Source organism: Solanum dulcamara, chromosome 11, assembly GCF_947179165.1.
Source record: "Solanum dulcamara chromosome 11, daSolDulc1.2, whole genome shotgun sequence".
NCBI lineage: Eukaryota > Viridiplantae > Streptophyta > Magnoliopsida > Solanales > Solanaceae > Solanum > Solanum dulcamara.
The window spans coordinates 62,624,604-62,647,047 of record NC_077247.1 but is presented as its reverse complement, the minus strand read 5'-3'; the positions used below and the strand labels follow the sequence as shown (position 1 = coordinate 62,647,047).

Here is a 22,444-nt window from a genome sequence, read left to right as displayed (position 1 = left end):
TTTGAGTTGTTTTTATTTTTTGGGTTAAATTTAAGTAAATCTTTAATTTGAGTTGTTTTTATTTTTTGGGTTAAATTTAAGTAAATAATTAGATAGATGTACTAAATCAGAACACGTGTCCGTGAGTTAGTGCCAACGATACAAATGTTCCATCCACATTTTTGGATGGCAATGGCTTTGGTGTCTCAATAGGGATATATGCACACTATTTTTGAAAGTTGGGGGTATATTTGGCTTTTAACCTATAAAAAATGGTCTTGTTGACAAAATCACCCGTGTAACATTCAATGTATTTGTACTGTATGCAATAAAGCTTGTGCCCTTTCCTGGCCACAAAGAAGTCGGAACAGTCTCTTTAAACTCGTGAAAACCTCGTAGATCATTTCCAGAACATCATCACAAAGCAGGTTTCAGAGAAACTTCTTTGTTCTGAATATAGAAATGTTTGATCTGGCTTACTCTTAGATAGCTGTACGCTGCAGATCAGTAGAAAGTTGTTGGTTTGCTCAAGTTGCTATGGTGGAGGTGGCTGGCAACACACCGGTAAATAGTTGTTTCTCTCGTTTTCCAGAAATTTCATGCTTTAGTTTATCCACATTTTCATATCCTTGTGTTGCCTTACATCTGCGAATTTCGGCCAATGTTAATAATGGGCAGAAACCCTTCTTGGATTTGGGATCCTTCGTTGGCGATTTGAATGTTGATGATGAAACTGCCAGGTTTAGTTTCATTTCATGGACTAGTTTTGCTATAAATGCTTGTAAGTCTTCATTCTCGATCCTCCATATATGGTGAAATTTAGGATATTCATCTTCTTTCTTTCCAGTGATGATATATCCCTTGAGGGACTCGAGGAAGAGTTACAGGAATGTCAAGCTGATGATGTAAGAAGATCATACATTTATGTCTCTTCCTTCGTAGTAACAGCTGAATCTATTTCCGATTAAAGCTCAATATTTGTTACAATTTAGTCCAGTTTTTATCCCCTTTGAGAGGATAGGTTTGGGGACACTGATATTGGGTCTATATTTGCCTTATTTGTATGCAAAGGTTGTTGCAAACATACTTTCTAAAGGTGCAACATTGCGGGAATACACTAAAGGCGTTGAAAATAATTTGCGGCAAGTTGAATTGGATTCTATCCAGGTTTGTTGTACTAATACATGAACACTGTTTTGTCTGTATTCATAACTTGGGATTTTGAGTTGTTCCAGTTTGGACGTTTAGGTTTATCATGCATTTTGCGTTCTAGATCTTTATTTATTTTTTATTATTTGAAAGAAATGTAAGATATTTTCATTCAATTTGGTACCCAGTGATTGCTAATAACAAAAGTCTTTACAAGTACAAGGGCTTCCTTGTTTAACTGTGTACTGGATCAATAAATCTGCATCTTCTAGCATGTTCCCTTCCACCATCATTTATCAGCAGTATTTACCTTTTTCTTTCTTGCCTTAATAATTTTCTAAAAGAACCTCACTCTTGTCTCCATATTGAATCCATAAGTATTTGGACCTTAGTCACCAATTAATCTCTTTAGCTTGCCAGCTTTCCCATTCCCCCGTGCAATTGCCTTCTCCATTATTTTCTTCTTTGACATACTCCCTTTCACGGTTCTTTTTTTATTAGATAAATAATTTTATTAATAACAGAAAAATCTCCTGTATACAAGCAAGCAGTACACCAAATAAAAGCTAATTTACAACATAATGTGATTCTTCATGAAAGACACCCTGTCTTCTATATGAATTGAACCTCACAGTGTGCATAAAAGAAACTAGAAAAAGCGCCTGTTCTTCAAATGTACGTAGTCATTCTCTATCCTTTCAAATGCTCTCTTATTTCTTTCCATGCTCAGTTTTTCTTTCAATACTTCTAGGTTCAAGAGCCATATTGTCTTATTTCTTCTTTACTCTCCTGTAATTGTTTTCTCCACTTAGTGCCTTCATTTTCCTGGCATGGTCAACTTTTTCTCTTGACCTGCACTAAAAAACTCAAGGTGTATGTATAATTCAACTTGGGACACATAAAGGACAGTTGTCTTCACTCATTTCTCATGTGCCTCAGAAATTCACAAATGTTTCTTTCTTTGATGTTGGTCTGTGATTAGCAGCAAACCATTGCCGATTTCATCGAGCTTGTAAATACCCTTGCACTGTAGTTTACAGTTTTCTCTTTATCCTTAGTCAATCATCATATTTCTTTTCATAAATAGACTTAATAAATCTCGTTGTCACAACAAAATTCATGTGAAGCCTAATGAACTTGGGTATAACGACAATACAATACAATTATTTCATACTTATGTGCTAGTTTCTTGGGGGAGTGCCTTGTAAATTTGGTTATAATGACATTATAATGATATGTGCTCTTTTATCAAATAACAGGATTACATAAAGGAAAGTGATAATCTCGTCTCACTTCATGATCAAATTCGTGATTGCGACATGATTCTATCCCAAATGGAGACTCTTCTCAGTGGATTTCAGGTACTTTCCATCAATATCATGTTAAACTGGATGACAATTTTTTCTTGCTTAAGAAAATCAGCTATGATTGAGACTTCTAACTTTCTTTGTTCCGGAGATGATATGATTGATAAGTGGTAAAAGTAGGTCGACTTGTTACCGTTAGTAATATTGTGGTTTTATTTTGGGGCAAAATCACTATCAGGATTTCTCTGTCTCTGCCTTTCCTCACCATACAAAGAAGAAAATGGAAGAAATTAAAGAAAAACTACATAACATCTTAAAAGTAAACTTGCCTGTATCTTTTGTCATTAAAACTTGATATTCACTGTTTTATCTGCCAGGCAGAGATAGGTTCCATAAGTTCAGATATTAAAATTCTCCAAGAGAAGTCTATGGATATGGGACTGAGGCTGAAGAATCGCAAGGTATTATTGTTAATGGATGGACCTTCCTTTACTGTTATAGTTTAAGCTCGGGCTTCTTTATTTGGTTTCATGTAAGTTACATCTGTAGATTATTTGCTACCTTCTAATTTTGAAGTAATGTTGATACTGACGGCTATTCTTGGAATGTATTTTAATGTTTATATGTGAAATTATCAGTCTCAATGAATAAAGAATACCAATTGTATTTCATATGTGAAGAGGTTATTATTTGGTCCGAACATGTGTTATTGACCATTTTATTTATCTTCTACATTTCTAGCTATCTTACTTTTTACATTATTGTCTGTAGAAGACTGTATGAGTAATCGGTCGTGGTTGGTGGTCTCTTTCACTAACATAGACAATATGGGAAAAAAGGAATTGAAAAGCATTTGAAGGAACTGAAAACTCCTACGTAAAAATTAGAGGAATATATTTTATTTTGATACACTTCTGAAGCTTATGGAATATTCCAATAGGTGTGGATCATTGGGTATTTTTGTGGAGAGTCACATTTCTATCAAATCGGCATGGATTGTTTGGAGAAAAATAATAGGAGAGCTTTTGAAGGCATAGAGATGAATTTTGTAAAATTGAGGAGTAGCCTTATGTCGCTTATTTCCTTTGGGTGCACCAATGAGGATCCGTAGGCTTTGCTGCTTATTGTATACATCTTGTATGTTGGATTTTGCCAAACTATAGAAATGCGTTTTAGCAAGTTGCACTTATCTGCTTGCCGAGTTGACTGGATTTTTCAGGAAAATCCTATCAATTTTGCCGAAAGCTTTATGGCCAAAAATTGTATTTCAGTGTATTAAAAGCTACAATATTTATGTGCTACAATAGTAATGCTAGAGTAAAGAAATCATCCTAAGTTAGTCATTGATTTAATGTCCTTTCAGCTTTTTGGAATTGAAAAGTCTGTCTAAATCTCATCTCCACCAAGGAAATGGAAAAACCTCTTGGTAGATTACCCTTATCCAATTAACAGAATTCTCATCTCTTATAGTACATTTTGTGAATGATCATTGCCACCTGGAGGTGCATAGTTTAAAGATAATGAATAATGAAAGCATATATTCATTTTGCTGTTGTTGTTGCCATCTTTGTAGGTGTGGCTACTGTTATGTGCTTGGATCAAAGCATGCGTCGTTTCAAATTTGCTGAATACCGTTTCCTATTTTATCTGATATCGATTTGATTTTATGAACTTCTGAAAGACTCACCAAATTAGCTGTTCACAGTTATGCCTAATTTACTGGGAATTTCAATTTAATTTCATTCTTAAGAATAGAACCATCCTTTTCTTAGCTTTTTGGTGTAGACTTCTTTTGTACATGATATGGATGATATCATTGATCTGATCGGTGCCTTGCACTGTTTGTAAAGCTTCTTCAGCACATCCGTAGTGCTGTTGTCAGTTCAATAAAATGTTTTAAACACTTATCAAAATTCCAATTTAATCTCATAGACACTTCGCTTCTTCTTTATGTTTTTTCATGAGGTACCTCTTCTTAGACTTATTAGATGGATGTTAGCGCAAATTAGTTGTGCTGTGGGTCCAGTATACTTGATATGACAATCGTATTTGAGTCTTGGTGTTTGATCTAGGAAGATACTTTCCAATGTCTATAGTGTACTTGCTAAATGGTTATGTTATTTTGCAGGTGGCAGAGTCAAAACTGGCAAAGTTTGTTGAAGATATTGTTGTTCCTCCAAGGATGATAGACATAATTGTTGATGAAGAGGTGCTTTTGGCTCCTTGATTTGTTTGTTCCTCATATTTATTCTTACATTGTATCCTATATCTATTCCAAGAAGAATAACAATGAGGGAAAATGGCAAATTTGAAGTTCAAGTAGAGGAAGAAAGGGGTGAATGGGTTGCCATAGTCTTTCTTATGATTTTAAGGCAATGATGTGACATGTTGGGGCGATTGACTATGTAGTAGCTTGGTTTATTCTTTTCTTCCAAGTGACTATTGATTTAACTTTTAAGGTTTACATGGCGCTGCTAAATAATTTATCAAATTACAATAGAATAGTCATCTTCTTGGTTGTAGTCTTTGTAGATTGTTAACACTGTACTTTCTCGCTTCTTTCTTTTTTCCATCATTTCTCCCTCCTGGCATACGAATCTACCATAAAGCACTGTTCTTTCTGGTAGTTGACTGTTAACGCTGGACAAACTTCCTCACTTCTTCTTTTGTTTTTCCCTCCTTTTTTGGTCTTGGCTTTGCTGGTATTACATTGCTACATTTGATAATGGGGCTTTGTTTGGAAAGTTTCTTCTAGTTAATCATCAGCTCTTCCTTCTCAAAAAATAAAAAACAATAATCATCAACTCTTCTGAACCTTGGAAAATATAATACATTAGATCTTTTTCTTTCTGTGTATTACATCATTCTGTCAGATGTTTAATCTTCAAAAATTGCTTATTTGAAAGCCGTCTTCTCTAATGGCTTCTAACCTGCCATGCAACATTAAATCAAATGTTTACAGGTTAATGAGGAATATATGAGGACCCTTGAGATTTTGAGTAAAAAGCTGAAGTGTGCAGATGCAGATCCTACAGTTAAAACATCAAAAGCTCTAAAAGATGTGCAGCCTGAGCTAGAAAAACTTCGGCAGAAAGCAGTCTCCAAGGTATGTATATGCCGCGTAGTCTAGTGTATGCCGAGTGTCCGAGGTATGTAATGCGAAGTGCAAGGCTAATCTCTTCGGAGATATCGAATAAAATTGGTACAGTATGAGAAGACTAGTATGTCCCCTGTGCAAGGATGTCACTCGAATCGAGAAATGTCCGATTTATTTTCAATTAAAAAAAGTTGTGCAAGGTTACATTGACATCCAATTCAACCAATAAGCCAAGAATACCAGTTGTACAAAAAGTGAAAAACTGTATCATCACTCATAAAGAATAGGATGTTATCTCAGTACCCAAAAGATTGTACTAAAGGAGAAAAATGTTGATAAAAAAATACATCCAGGCAAGCAACCAAACCAATCTCAGGCAGCAATAACATCCTTAGTTCTCATCTGTTTGCTTCACATCCTGCTATTGCTCAAGATTTGTGTCTTTGCTGTACCCCCTCACCCTATAAACATTTTTTCTCCGCTAAAATTTCTCTGTGTTTCCTGGATTCCTTCCAGTCTGCATCTAATCTCTCATTCAATCTGCTCCGTTCTGTAACACTTATTCTTCTCTGGAGATTGCTCTCGACTCTCTGAGTAATACCTGTGCTTTCAGTTTTCTTGTCGCCTTCTTTTCTGAGGATCCTTATTTTACTGTTCAATGAGTATCTCCCAGTTTAACTACAGACTTCTTATTTTTATCAAGATTTGAAACATTTCACCATTATATTCTGAGTATCCTTCTTTCACTGTTCAATGGATTGCCCTCCAATTTAATTCTACAGGTTATTATTATCATTATATTATTATCAAAATTTTAAGCATTTTTGCATCGTATTCTGAATTTGCATCAGTATTAGTTGCATGTAATTTTCATTGCTACCTTCTGTCTATGTGAAGCTCCTTGTCTGGCTCAGTCTCTCAAACACTTTAATCTACATTTCTTAACTGGAAAATGGAAATAAACATGTATCTTCTAGGATTTCGATGCATCAAATTCACACTGTTCTTTTTAATGCACTCGCCATCCCATGACAAAGTTGTGCCCTCATAAGGTGATAAATGATGCCTAATTATTATTTGTACTTAATGCATATGCTTGTTCTTTGGGGGTTTGACTCGTAATTGGTTCACCAATAAGAAGAGTCTTATATAAGCAAGAAGAGTTTTGTCACATCTAATCCACTTTCTTGTTCCTCTTCTAGGTGTTTGATTTCATGGTTCAGAAGCTATACGCTTTAAGGAAACCCAAAACTAATATCCAGATCCTTCAGCAGAGTGTCCTCCTAAAATATAAGTGAGTTATCTTCTTTTGGTTTCTATTATACTCCCTCCGTTCCAATTTGTTTGTCTGGTTTTGACTTGGCGCTAAGTTTAAGAAAGTAAAGAAGAATTTTGAATCTTGTGTCTTAAATTAAAGATATGTGGAATGTACCAAAATGCCCTTGAATTTTATAGTCTTAAACATGCAATGTGGAATGTTGGAGTTAAAGAGTTACCAAAAAAGGAAAGAGACATTCTCTTTGAAATGGACTAAGAAGGAAAGTAAGACAAACAATTTGAAACGGAGGGAATCTATTGTATTTCTCATTCCTCTCTTCCTGACTACTGATGACTAGCTAATTTGTTTGTTCACAACGTATTTCCTTCTCTACCATTTACCTGAATGACAGCATCCGAGAAGAACCGTTGATATAAAGTATCCCGCTAAACATATCATAGATAGCAACATTTTTTGTTTGGTTTTTAGCTGTGGTGTACACAAGAGTTTTCGTAAGCGGTATCAACATTTGAAGAAGTGAACAAATTAATAAATCACTAGAATAACAAGTGGTGTCATTTTTCATATTTATACCCAATATTTGTTTTGCTTATACGTATCTAGTAAATTTTTCCGATCAAGCGATTGTCCAGTGACACTGCTTGGGGCAAGGTACATGTGCCACTGGTTTTTAGTGCTCCAAACTGCAGTATTGTTTTATTTAGCTACTATTTTCTTGTCAGCTGTTAGGATGTTGGAGATTCTCTCAACAAATTTACCTTTTATATAACAATGCCGACGAAATTTTGGCACTTTAAGAAACTTCTTTCGTTCCTTTTGCTTAGCCGTCTGTTAAAAGAAGGTATCTTCAAAAAGCAGACATGGTTAAAGAGTTGCAGTTTTTTGAGTACTGAAAATTAATGAGCGTTTTGTGTGTGGAAGAAGAATAAAGGTGCTTCAATGTTGCTCTCCACAGATTTTTTTTGAAGAACTTGAATAAGCTGTTTGGAAAAAAACTTAAACAAACAGGTTTTTCCTTTTTAAAACAAACAGGTTCGTGAAAAACTTCGTAAAAATAAAAAATATATGTACAAACAATGCTCAAATTTTGTGCTATCCTGGTGTTTTGGGGAGCAATACCTTTTATTGCTATTGTGGTCCACTTAAAATGATATTAAGCAGGATGAGTTCTTCTTAGGAGGTCCATAACTTAAGATTATGATGATCATCAGCCTCAATGCTTCCTTCTAATTTCTTTTCACCTTTCAATTTCTGGATTTATCCAAACATGCAATTGAAGGTATATTTGCAATTATTTCACAGGTATATCCTTTCCTTCCTCAAGGAGCATGGAAAGGAGGTGTATCTTGAGGTTCGAGCTGCATATATTGACACAATGAACAAGGTGAAGTTTTACTTTATTAATTCATTTTGGATAATTTTGCTAGCTTAGATGTTTGATGGATCAATAGTAAAGATTTTGAGTTCTTAGATATGTAACTCACTGAGATCGATGTGGTAGCTCTTGACGTGCAAGTTCTAAAGAGAATTTTATATTTTTAAGGTCCATGAGTGCTTAACTTGACTGTTCCTTTGGTGCCCATCCTTCAAAATTTAAATTTTTGTGTATGAGGATTGAGGTCTAAATGTTTTTCCGTGTTGTATATAAGCGGGTAAAACACCTTATATCTCTCGAGAAAAGACATGACTACATGACTTAATTTGGTGTTTTGCCTGATGTTTGGTATACCTTTAGTCTAATTAGTCTTAAGCTATTATCATAACTCTGGGTTGCTATAACTTATTGCTATATTTAGTATTGGAGCTTCTCTTTCATCACGTAAACTCTAAAAGAATGTTATCAATCACAGTTATAACATATACAGGTGATAACAGACTTGATATGCTTTTTGGCTAACAAGTGATTGTGCTCTTTCATTTCATTTTTGGTGTAAAGAAAGTCATTTAGAAGACACAGAATCTTTGGTCGACATGTTAGGTCTTTTGTAGTTCTAAGGTAGATCAACTGATCTATCCTACCCTGTACATATGGCATTCATTGCCGTGGTGCTTTATTAATATATACATACTGTTACCAGTCTCAAAAAAAGAGATTGTGCTCTTTCATGAATACTAAAGCGAAAATTTGTGTCCCAGGTTCTAAGTGCACAGTTCCGCGCTTATATTCAAGCTTTAGAAAAGCTTCAGTTGGATATAGCAACATCTAATGATCTGATAGGTGTTGAGACCAGAAGCACAGGTCTTTTTTCCAGAGGAAGAGAACCATTGAAGAACAGGTCTGCAGTTTTTGCTCTTGGAGAAAGGATAAACATTCTCAAGGTCTTCATCTTCTTTCCTTAAGCCTTGATCTTATGACCAAAAAGATTGTCTCTGTATAAGTCTGCAGAGTGCAGAGATTACGAATTTTGTGGTTGATTGAATGTTAGTGCTTGTTCAAGTATAAAGGTATCTGTAAATTTCACTCTGGTAGAACTACTTTTTAGTTTGAAAACATTGATATAGTGCATTTGGAGGATGTATTGCTTGATGAGTGGAATGAATATCTATGACTACTGACTAATTCATCAGACCTAGCTTCAGATGTGTATGGTCTTAGCACCTCTTATACAGTAGATACTTAATGGAGATAAGGTGAAGACACTTTTCTATAAATCATAAGTATTCAAGGATGACATGTAACTGAAGGAACCTATCTAATACTGAAAATCATATATCCTGTGCTGCTTTGGTTCTTGCATTTTTTTATTCTGTACACTGTCATTTTTTTTAAAAAAATGCATATAAAAAATGTCATATTTTTAAGTATTACTTTTTCTTGTTAAGGAGGAAGTTCTCTTTGAAATGTTCTATGAAGACTAAGGCAAATGTAGCTCCAAGAACCATAAGAGTTGCATCTGGCTTCATTCCATGTCACATTTCTATGCAAACTTTAGCCTGAATTGAACATGTATGGGTAGATCATTTAATACCTGCTTCACTGACCTATTTTCAATCTATTGGTCCAAGTATCAAGGCAATTGAATGTATGCAACATATTACTGTAAGAACTTGCTATATAATTTCATCAAGACCTGGAGCTACCAGATTTCAATATATTAGTCATGGGAGCCATTCTAAAAAAAGGAGAAATCAGCCCTACTTGGTGAAATAAGGCTCTTTTATAATCAATTTGATGCCATCTGCTAGAGGGTGTGACAATCCAAATAATCCCATTATATCAAGGCCTTTTCTTGTGTTGCACAAAGACCACTACTTATGCTCTGCTAGCACAAAAAATGCTACTCCAAGTAAAAGTGGTTGAATTATCTATTCCAAGAATCAACTATATACTTATTCGATTTTCTATTAACTCTTGATCTGGTCCCATTCATAGGAGATACGAGAAATGTTGTAGCAATGTTCATGATGATTAGATGAAAGTATTTATGGCATATACTTTCCACTGTGTTCAGGAGATTGATGAGCCTCCATTAATTCCACATATTGCTGAAGCCAGCTCAAAAAAATACCCGTATGAGGTCCTTTTCAGGAGTTTGCACAAGCTGCTCATGGATACTGCTTCTTCTGAGTACTCTACGATATTCTCTATTTGAATACCATGCCTGATTTGTAATTCACTTTGAAACAGTGCAGCTTTCTTACTAACAGAGTGGTGTCTTTCCTTGTTAAATATGTATTAACGTGCTTTTTCCTTTTATTTGATTAGGTACCTTTTCTGTGATGATTTCTTTGGAGAACAGACCATGTTTCATGATATTTTTGCTGGTATGGAAAGTAGTGAGTCAGAATGAACATTTCCTTATGTACCTTGCTGCAGATGAATGTCATGATTGTGCTTCTTAAAGTATTTGTTGGTAAATAAAAATCAGATTTCAAAAGTATCTTGACAACTCCAGATCAACCTGCTTAACAGAAGTTGTATATGCAGTTCCCCGGACTATCAACCTAATCTCATGTTGTCTTTAATTCGTTAAATTAAGTAGAGATCTCCTCCTCCCAATCTGTATTATTATAGTTTTCAAACACCTACAATACATGCTGAAATATAAAAAGGGCAGCCCAGAGCACTAAAGCTTCTTCACACATGCTGAAATATGCAAATATTAATTTTGATAGGAATAATGCAAATTCTTGGATTTTCAATGAGATTAATGAAGAACATTTGTGTGATATCAGGCCCGTTTTCAGTAATTGATGAGCATTTCGGTACAATTCTTCCTAATAGTTTTGATGCAATTGGCTTAATGCTCATGATTCGCATCATACACCAGCACCAGGTATACCCCTAAACTTCTGTTCTGGTATTACCTTTCAAAGAAAACACAGCTGGTATTAAAATCCTATAAGAGGAAATTTGCGTATGGGTAAAGTTCCAAGATTCACTTGATCACGGTTATCCAACAACAACAAAAAATAAACTGGAGAAAAAGGGTGTAGGGGAGAAGAACAGAAGAAATATGATTGGGTTTTACAACATTTTGTTGATTCAAATCCGTCTTAAACACAACAGATTCATATGCCATTGCTTTATGAAAAAATTGCAGAAAATATAGTAGGGAAACTAGATCTTTCTAATAACTGTAGTAAATGTTTGGCAGCAACTTCGAAAAGCAAGGATTACTGGTTGATTTTACTAGTTGATTGACAGCTTTTACTAAGTCAAACTTGCTCTAGTTTTTTCATTATTTTGGTGTCTAAAGTACTGCATGCTGCAAAATTTGGGAGACACTAGAAGACTCTAAACTATAGACAAAAAGATATCCAAAATTCCTTACGAAATGCTAAAATGACAAAACTAATTACATTAGATTCTTCAAACTTGTTCAAGTTAAAACAATCTTACCCACTTGAGCTTTAAGTTCATATCACTGTTGCACTTATCATCCTCTTCATACTAGTTAGTCATACTCATACATATTGCTAAAGAAATTTGATTAGTGGAATTCAAAGTATTTCAATGAAGTTTTAGTTTTTAGCTCAAAAGAAAAAGAAAACATAATAATAATTGAAGCGTACTGAGGTAAAAATGCTACACGACGGGAGACAATCTCAAAGATGAAAAGTAAATGAAATATGTCATATATTCCTTTTTTTTTTTAATTTTTCCTTCTAATCTTTTAAAGCTTAAAAAAGTATTTGATTATTAGAAAATTCATTGAGGAATCATGTGTTTAATGAACATGTGATGGTCCAATAGCATGCCAAATTTTGTTTATGAACTTCACATCAAATGTTTGGTTAAGACCCTTAATTATTGCTGGAATCTTTTCTTATCGAATGCTTGCTTTTATTTCCCAGCTTGTAATGTCCAGGCGCCGAATTCCATGCCTGGATTCATACTTAGACAAGGTATGTATCATCTAATTCACTTTACCACCTAAGTCATCAACATCAATGACAAATATCCATGTTCCCGCCTTTTGCACATGCATGTGAGCTATTTGTTTACAAGGGAACTTAAAGCACTGTTAATTTCACCAGATACTTATTCATCTGTTGCCTTATCATGTATGTCCTTATATTTTCCCCCATTTGTTGCTACTGTGATGTGGAAAAAGGACAATTGCACAAGCATAGCTAGGGCATGCCGGGTTTCCTGTTCTGAAAGTATATAATATTATTAATTTGGGATATAAAATTTCATCTTGGGACTCATGATGTTTGGCAGGACTACATAACATCAGACAAAAGAGAGTTAAACAGCTTGCTAATAGAATATATTCAGGTGGACCATTTTAAAATTAAAAAAAAGGAATTATGATTCATAATTATAGAAAGTTCCAACAAAGGTGAACATAAATGTAACACAACTCCTTAAGGAGTCATTTTGTGTGAGGTATAATAATCCCAGGATAAAATGTGGGATTATTTTGTCCCACATTTGGTTGGAGGTATTAGGTAGTCTTTGGATCATTTATCCCTCCATTTTTGCCGTAGTGATTGGAGAACTTATCCCATATACATGGTGGAATAACTTATCCCCGGGATGGTTAATCCCGAGATTACTTGTTCCCAACCAAACGATCCACCCCTAAGGTCTTTAGTAAGTTCAACATGATGACATTGGAACCAAAATAAAATAAAAAATAAAATGTTTTCTTGTAGTTATCTTTCCTTTATGATGGACTGTGCTTTCCACTTGTTTCTTAATGAATCTTGGCAGGTCAATATTGCTTTATGGCCACGTTTCAAGATGGTCTTTGACTTGCACCTCCACAGCCTGCGAAATGCCAATATCAGGACTCTCTGGGAAGATGATGTTCACCCGCATTATGTCATAAGGCGTTATGCTGAGTTTTCTGCCTCCCTTATTCACCTTAATGTAGAATACAAAGATGGCCAGGTTGGAGAATATGAAGGTCCACTTTTTACTTTGTGGTGTACTTGCACCAGACTGGCTTTAATACTTACTGCTAATTTTTGTAGCTTGAACTGAATCTTGAGAGACTCAGAATGGCTGTTGATGACTTGCTTGTCAAGCTATCACAAATGTTCGCTAAACAAAAGTTGCAAACAGTATTCCTTATAAACAACTATGACATGATAATATCGGTTCTGAAGGTAAGAAATTACTATAGTTTTCTATTCTCTGATAAACAATAAATGAATCAAGAAAAGTGCAAGTCATTGCCGTGGATTTATATGGGTAATGCTCATATGCTAGTTGGATACGTGTCCAACGAAAGAAAGATGAATTATAAAGGAAAATGGGGGTCTATCTGACAATTTCTGTGGTTTTCTTGTCTGTCAAATGAAAAGAGATACGGAAGTCATGATTCGTGTTCTTATTACATTGCAAATCTGGATAGTGACACTAATTACTTTACTCTGAAATTTAGCAAATCATTAACTGTAAGCATAACAATATTGACTGTTTCCTATCTAAACATTTGATGCAATTGTTAGCAGCAGATTTTATACAAGTTAGAAGTCTAAATTATACTAACATTTAATGCTAGAGAATATGAAACACCAAATAATCTCTCATTTGCTTCTAGGAAGCTGGTCCAGATGGTGGGAAAATCCAGCAGCACTTTGAAGAGCTTCTAAAGAATAACACAGCCATATTCGTGGTGAGCACACAATTCAATTCTTGCATTCCGAGATTGTTGAGTTAATTATAGCTATGTTTCTCTGACAAAACCAAGCCCACTTTTTCTGTAATTGCTTGACTGTCAGTTTCAGTCAGGTGGTGAAGTAGACTTAGGTGATCTGTTGGAAAATAAAATTCATTATGTTCTTCAAGTAAACATCAGCTTTGAAATAGAACGAACCAATAACACTGAGCGCATCTATATTTGTTGCGAGTGCTTGAGTTCAAGAGAAATATTTGGTGTTGATTGCAATCCCAAATAGTGGATGCCTTTTCCTAAATGAGTTTTCTTAATGCGGATGTAATAAGTAGGATTTGTAATCAACGTTGAATCAACATCAGTTGGAGAGCTCTTGAATAATTTTCAAGCCTCTTCTTCTTGATTGTACAAGTATTCTAGCATTTTTAACAATTATAAACTTCAGTTGAACGGTTTGTTCTTACATTCGATGTTATTGCAGGAAGAATTGTTGTTGGAGCATTTTAACAATCTCATCAAGTTTGTAAAGACGAGAGGGTGTAAGTGTTAATGCTATGTATATCAATTTGTCTCAAACCTTCTCAGATGCCCTGATTATTATCTTATTGCAGCTGAGGATCCAGGTACTGGCACTGAAAGACCTATAACTATTGCTGAAGTCGAGCCAATTGTAAAAGACTTTGCAAGCAGATGGAAAGCTGCCATTGAGCTTATGCACAATGATGTGATTACTTCTTTTAGCAATTTCCTGTGTGGTATGGACATTCTAAGAGCTGCATTAACTCAACTTCTTCTCTATTATACGAGGCTTTCAGATTGTATAAAGAGGATAAATGGTGGTTCTACCTTGAACAAGGATCTTGTTTCAATTTCATCAATAATGTATGAGATCAGAAAATACTCGAGGACTTTCTAGGACATTTTTATCTTCTCGTGTCTGTATTACAGTCTCTTGAATCTGTATTTACGTATACATGCATTTCAATTGACCATCACATTGTTATTCAACTGACTTTTTGTAATATTGTATGTGTTTCAATGACATCTTCTGCAACTTATTAATGTGTGTAATAATCTTTATGATATTCTTGTTTCTTTGTTTCATGCGTTGGAAGTGTTTCAATTTTTCAAATGGCGTTAAAAGTGTAATATTATTTAATTTGGGCTTCCACTTTCAGCTCAATGGTGATCATTTTTACGGCAACTATTCGTAAACAATCCACAATTTCAAAACTAATCACTTCTTTGTAGGGATTACACATAATGATAATGATGATGATGATGTGAGATCTTCTTATGGATTGGGTTATGACTCTATTAATAATGACTACAAAGTCTTTAGGATGGACATGTCCGTGGATGGCGTAAACGAAATTCTCACTGATAAATGGTTCCTGGAGAATTATTGAGGAAACCTCCTCACCAGGTAGAAAAGATTGTTCTATGTTGTCTGGTGGGGAATATTTGGCATTTGTAGTTAGAGCATTTCATTGGCTTGGTATCTTATCAAAGTTGTGTGTGATTTCATTCAATATTTCATCTGAGGTGTACCGAGAGATACCATTGCCAGAGATCGTGTGCTCACTCTATCTAGGTCCCGAGTTGAAGTTGAAGTTGATGTGGGCGTATCAGTGTTGGGGGGAATGCTTGGTGTTTATTATAAGGATGACAAAGCTTTTAATTTATGGGTAATGAAAGACATTAAAGATTCTTGGATGAAATTGTTCACTACACCAAGCACCGGAATATATAGAGTCATACCGATTTATACATTCTCAGATGATCAAGTTTTACTCTATTTTCAATTAGATGTGATAACAATGCAAGATTTGTATATAGGATAATATCTGTTGGATCATTTGGATTAAGCAATCAAATATGGCCTCTAGATTATGATGATATTGATGCAGTTACCATTAATGAGGATGATATTGTTTATACGGAGAGTCTATCTCTCCAAAACTGGGTGAATAAATTGGGTGTGTAATTGGCCATCTAAATGTTAAACAATTATGGCTCTCATTACTTACTATATTGTTATTTGCTTGAACACACTTTTTTCATGTTTTTTTTTTTTAAATTTTACAAAACTAGAGTAATACAAAATGGATTTGGTTTACATTATGAACTTGGCAGAGTTATACATACATCTGGAATACTTCGACGGTTACTAGCTAGTTAATAAAGCGCACAGCTACCATACAAAATAGATTTGTTGCTCAACTAAACTCACAATCAAACTTCTATCATAACAATATAAAAGGGAATCCTCTCTTTGCTCTAAAGATAAATATAATAGAAGTCAATTCTTTCCAAATAAAGCCAGAAAGCTCCTAGCAATGTCATCCTCCAAGTTGTCTTCTTTTTCTTGCCTATCTTTTGATCAAAATGACCATGCTCAATGGAGATTCTTTAGAGAAATTGAACTAGCTAACAAAACAAGAAAAGAAAAGTAAATAAGATACTACATATCAAACTTAAGAACTCGTTATCTTTTCTTCAGTTTATCAATCTGTTTTTAAGCCGTGTTAGCTTTTTGCTCCATCTCAATAGCTCATTTATTGAGGTTAATTAAACGTGAACATTCCTATTAGAATGTGGAAAGGAATCCTTTGTTTCAACTAGGAGATTCTAATACAATACTCCCTCCATTCCATATTAAGTGAATTTTTGAGGGATTTTTCATTGTTTAAAATAATTGAATTGTTCAAAGTTCAAGATAGATTTTTGAAACTTTTTCCATATACCTATCATTTATTGAAGTTGTATATTTTCTATGAAATAAATCACAATACTTGCAAAGTTATATTTATGATTTTACAAAGAGCAATGGTGGAAAATATGATTCAAATTATGTTTTTGAATGTTTTTCTTAATATGTGTACATTGCCTCACAAATTCATTTAATATGAAATAGAGGGAATAGTCATAAATAAAATCACTTGATGTATGTTTTTTTTTCTTTCCATGGAGCAAGCATTAATTATAAGCTTTCTTCCTCCGTCTTAATTAATTTGCTCTTCGTTTTTTGCATATCTGTCTGGTTCATGGAGGAGATAATTATGGACATTCTGAGCAGGCTACCTATGAATTCAGTTGTTTGTTTCAATCGCGTCTCAAAATTCTGGAATACATTACTCTCAATCTTATTTTAAGAAGAAACATCTCAATCATGCCAAAATCCATCTGATCAACAAGTGGGGTATGGGGAAGATAAAATGTATGCAAACCTTACCACTACCTCATGGAGGTGGAGAGACTGTTTTTGAAAGACCCTTGGCTCAAAAGTGACAGTTTCAAGTACGAGAGAAAAACAATCTATATAGCATAAAATAAAATAAAAAATAAAATAAATATAAATAAATAGATAAAAATAAAAATAAAATGCATTGCAAAATTTACAAGAAACGAACAATAACAATAGCTATAATTATAGCAAAGTACTGCGATAATCAAAGGCAATAGCAACACAGCTATGAAGGCACACCTAGACCTACGACCACCCTAAACCTACACATGGCAAGACACTATTCTATCCCTACTAGCCTACTATCCTAATCCGCGACCTCCACTCTTTTCTATGTAAGGTCATGTCCTCAATGATATGGAGTAGTGTCATATCTTGTCTAATCACCTTGCTCCAATACTTTTTCAGTCTACCCCTACCCCTCCGCATAGCCCCCAATCCAACCGCTCGCACCTCCTAACTGGGGCGTCGACACCCCTCTTCTGCACATGCCCCAAAAACAACTCAGTTCCCAAAAAATGCTTTCTCTCCACATCCCCTCTAAGGATGCAGATCATAATTGTCTTCACTTCTATTCGTCTTCTTTATCCTTGGTTCAACTTGTTAAGGATATCCGCATAGCCAAACTTCTTTCTTCATCTTGATGAATTTGTACCAAATTAATGTGGCCGTTTTCTTTGATGAATCTTTCATCGCCATCAAACTTCTTTCTTAATCTTGATGAAATTGTATTTGGCTATTATAACACAAGAAAAAAATGTGAAAAATATATTTATGATCTTCATCCAAGTGATAATCATGTAATTATCACATCACCTTTTTATGTCCTCTCTTGTGATGATTAACCACATGATCTATGAAAAAAATGAAGTGAAAAACCTAAAAGATGGAGAAAAAGATATACGAATCTATATATCATTATATCATATCATATAATACTAAAAGTGGGAAGCTATAAAGTTAAAAGTTAAAATATTATTTTACCCCTATTCTAATTCAAAATGTTATGAAATATCTAATAAATTAAATATTAACAACAACAACAACAACCAAGTGAAATCCCACAACGTGGAGTCTGAGGAGGGTAGAGTGTTCGCAGACCTTACTCCTACCAAGGTAGGACGGCTGTTTTCTGGAGACCCTCGACTCAATAAAAGCATAAAAAGATATCAGATAAGGCTAAGAAATTAAAAATGATATGGGAAAAATAAATAACGAAAGCGTCACAGATAAAGTAGAGTAACCAAAGTATAGAAAGTAATAAATAATAACAGAAATAACAGAAATCAGAGCACACGAAATTGTAATGCGCTAATGTGCCTACGAATAGGAAAGAATAACAAGACTATGTACTAGCTTCTACCCTAATGTGGTTCCTCCACACCCTCCTATTTAAGGTTACGTCCTCGGTAAGCTGTAACTGTGCCATGTCCTGTCTAATCACCTCTCCCCAATACTTTTTTGGCCTACCCCTACCTCTTTTGTAACCATCCATGGCCAGCCTCTCACACCTCCGCACTGGGCATCTGTGTCTCTCCTCTTCACATGCTCAAACCATTTCAGTCGCATTTCCTGCATCTTGTCTTCCACCGAGACCACTCTTACCTTGTCCAGAATAGCCTCATTTCTAATCCTGTCGCTCCTGGTATGCCTACACATCCATCTCAAGATTCTCATCTCGGCAACTTTCATCTTTTGAACATGAGAAGTCTTAACTGGCCAACACTCCGCCCCATACAACATAGCCGGTCTAACCACCACTTTGTAGAACTTGCCCTTAAGTTTTGGTGGCACATTCTTGTCACATAGCACTCCGGAAGCGAGCCTCCATTTCATCCACCCTACCCCAATACGATGTGTGACATCATCATCAATCTCCCCGCTGCCTTGCATGATAGACCCAAGATACTTGCAACTACTTCTCTTTTGGATGACCTGGGCATCAAGCCTAACTTTCACGCCAACCTCCTGAGGTGTCTCACTGAACTTGCACTCTAAGTACTCTGCCTTGGTCCTACTCAGCTTAAACCCTTTAGACTCCAAGGTATGTCTCCAATCCTCCAGCTTAGCGTTAACTCCGCTACGAGTCTCATCGATCAGGACTATGTCATCCGCGAAAAGCATATACCATGGTACCTCACCTTGAATTTGTCGCGTCAATCCATCCATCACCAAGGCAAATAAAAAAGGACTAAGAGCTGATCCTTGATGTAACCCCATCACCACTGGGAAGTGTTCCGAGTCCCCTCCTAGTGTTCTTACCCTGATTTTCACAACCTTTCCATCTCCTAACGTAACACCCCGATTCTAATTCAAAATGTTATAAAATATCTAATAAATTAAATATTAATTAATCAAAATGTTTTTACAGCCTTTCCATCTCCTAACGTAATACCCCTATTCTAATTCAAAATGTTATAAAATATCTAATAAATTAATTATTAATTAATCAAAATATTTTCACAATCTTTTCGCCTCCTAACTTAATTTCAAGCTAAAGAGTCACAAAGTGACCATATTCATCTGTAAGTTACGAAGTGACCAGTTAATTATCTAATTGATTATCATGATATTATGAGTAAAGATTGCGTCATAAATATTACTCTTGTAACAGTAAATACTTAGAGGACCAAATCAATGATATAGTTGGAATAGGAAAAGATAATATTCTAACTAATAGTTATTAAGAAAATATGTAAGGGTGTATCGATCTATTAGAATTATTGGTATTTCAATGTAGCTAATTTATTTTAAAACCTTTACCCATAATTTATCATGATAAACGTATGCCTCCATATTTATGTGAGGTTTATCCAGCTTCAGTTACATCTTTTAATTCCTATAACTTTCTATTATCAGTACACTAAAAGGAGAAGAATTTAAAAAGCTGCATTGGATATTTTATTAATTAGCATTAACCAAATTCATATGATAATTATCAAATAAATACAAAGAGACATTGTTTACTACTGTAAATATAGAAACTTATGGTTCAAACAAGTGCTTCAAGGTTAGGTGAAAAGGGATAAATAAAGACAAAAAGATACAATTGATTAGTGCATATAAGGTTTATTGTCTTTTATATTGTTCACTTTGAAATATGTTGGTGAAAAGAAGATAGATGACTGAGAGTCACGGTTTATGTGATTTGTTTTAAATTACTATAAATCATGATTTTTTTTTGTCTTTTTTACTTTTTGAAATAATGGAATTAAGTGATTTGCTTGAATTTTAATTGAATGGAGAGCATCTTCTTTTTAATTAGTTGTTGAGAATATTATTTTTGATATTCGTATATGATAATCAGGGGTGGAGCCCATATACAACTTACGAATTCGATGGAATTTAATAGTTATTTCTTAAATTCTATGTTTATATTAAAAAAAATTACTTAATATATATGAAATAATTTATTTAGAGCCAATAAATTCTCTTTTGGTTTTCTTCAGTTATTAAAAGTTATTGAATTCTCCTATTTATTATCTTAAATAAAAAACTTATAAATGGAAATGCACTAAGTCTTCACCATTATAAGAAACATTTGAAGAAAGCACAAAATTATCAGGTATGTTCCTTTTTAATTGATCTATATTAAACACAGATTTGTTGATAGATTTATAATTTATAATGTTGATATTCTAGGAATGATAGGACTCTTCCAAATATTGCTTTGACGGGGTTGCAACTTCCATTCACTAGCTTATTCATTTTCGAAAATTTTCGTAGTTATAATATATAGTTCCTCGCCAGAAAATAGATATTCAGTTTAGAGCTCCACTAAAATGGAAGCACAACTATTTATTTAGTAGTATATAAATAGATAAAAGATAAAAAGGAAGTACAAACATTTTATATTACTCATTACACGAATGTGTTTCATAGAATGTATAGTATATTATTTGAACGAATCGACACAAATTAACATGGGACACATGTGCAACGCACGTGCCTAAAACTAGTATATATAAAGGAGGAGCATAGACAAGGTGATGTGGCACCCCTTTATGGCCTCCATTCATATTTATCTTTTTTTCCTTTTTTTAAAATTATTTTCCTTCATTCTTTTCATTAATCAATTTATTTAATATAATCAAAAGAAATTATATCATCTTTACTACATCTAATTAAATCTTGTGAGTTACAAAAAAAAAAACCTTCTATCTATTTATATATAGAAAAATAATTATAGAAGCGCGCAACTTTGTGTATGAAACATATAGAAAAATAATTTTTAGTTCAGAAACCCAAGCATTGCTGTTTGATCAACAATGATTTGATGATCACGTTTCTGTTTTAAAAACTCCCTTGTTCGTTGTAATGCAAAGTCTTCGTTTTGAACATGGAAATGAAAGTGGAAATAGGTTTTCCAATGTTTCATGCCGCACCGTATTTTATTTTATTTTATGTAAAATTGAATAGTGGTCGAAACAATAATGTTTGACGTGTTATATGCCCCCAGTATCCTTGGAGATACGTACGTTGACTAAAACATCATTTCCCATCAATAAACGACACATCATAGCATTAAAAATTTGAAGTAAATGGAGGGGGGCTGGCATTCTTGGTCATCTCATATAAAAATTAAACTTTTATCTTTTCCATTATCTTGTTGCAATAAACTAAAAGATGCCAGTAACAGTACAAATGAGATTAGGATATTGGGTGCTTGCAAACGTGGCCATCCAAGACATAATATTGTTAAACATTTTTTTTGTGTGTGTGTTCGGGGTGGTTGGAAAATATAGAAAAAATAACATATTTAATATAATTTTATAAGTGGAGTCTATAAAGAAGAAGATGTACACACATCTTATTTTTATCTTTATGAAATAAAAAAACGGTAATCAATAGGTTTTCAGTTCAGTAGAGAAGTTATTTAAAGCAATATATAATGTTGCAAAAATTCCTTTTTTTATATACATATAATATAATTTTCTTGAATAAAACTCCAAATCTCGTTTTCCTTTTTTCTTTTGTGTGATGCAAATTCAAATAAAATCCGATTAAAAAAATCTAAGAGAAGTTATTTAAAGCAATATATAATGTTGCAAAAATTCCTTTTTTTATATACATATAATATAATTTTCTTGAATAAAACTCCAAATCTCGTTTTCCTTTTTTCTTTTGTGTGATGCAAATTCAAATAAAATCCGATTAAAAAAATCTAAGAATTGACAAAACTTAAATGAGGTGAAAGGAACAATAAAGAAAATTAAAATGGAAGTGGATATGGAAAATCTGATCCAACAACTACTTGTCTTGGTTGACGTTTCGAGTCTCCACATGAAACCACATAAATATTTCCTTATTATA

At 34.0% G+C, this 22,444-nt stretch overlaps 1 protein-coding gene and 1 non-coding gene across 2 annotated transcripts; both read left to right on the top strand.

The window, feature by feature from the left end:
* The first annotated feature begins 273 nt into the window (after positions 1-273).
* Positions 274-14,967, top strand: LOC129872212 (vacuolar protein sorting-associated protein 52 A). The gene is made up of 20 exons (XM_055947112.1): positions 274-543; positions 658-719; positions 827-884; positions 1,051-1,146; positions 2,388-2,489; positions 2,813-2,896; positions 4,564-4,644; positions 5,398-5,541; positions 6,735-6,826; positions 8,114-8,195; positions 8,948-9,130; positions 10,264-10,379; positions 10,518-10,576; positions 10,988-11,088; positions 12,110-12,160; positions 12,975-13,154; positions 13,238-13,372; positions 13,810-13,884; positions 14,366-14,423; positions 14,496-14,967. The coding sequence occupies exons 1-20, from the start codon at positions 517-519 to the stop codon at positions 14,798-14,800; spliced, it is 2,091 nt and encodes a 696-aa protein (XP_055803087.1). The 5' UTR covers positions 274-516; the 3' UTR covers positions 14,801-14,967.
* LOC129875355 (U6 spliceosomal RNA) lies at positions 5,610-5,709 on the top strand. Its single transcript, XR_008763153.1, has one exon. It is a non-coding gene; the product is annotated as a U6 spliceosomal RNA (small nuclear RNA).
* Positions 14,968-22,444: the final 7,477 nt, after the last annotated feature.

What these genes read in the sequence shown, in the direction of transcription:
- LOC129872212 (XM_055947112.1), top strand. Translation starts at nt 517, where the DNA reads ATGGTGGAGGTGGCTGGCAACACACCG. An exon ending in GGCAGAAAGCAGTCTCCAAG is followed by an intron (nt 5,542 to 6,734) that starts GTATGTATATGC and finishes TTCCTCTTCTAG; the next exon opens with GTGTTTGATTTCATGGTTCA. An exon ending in TGGATTCATACTTAGACAAG is followed by an intron (nt 12,161 to 12,974) that starts GTATGTATCATC and finishes GAATCTTGGCAG; the next exon opens with GTCAATATTGCTTTATGGCC.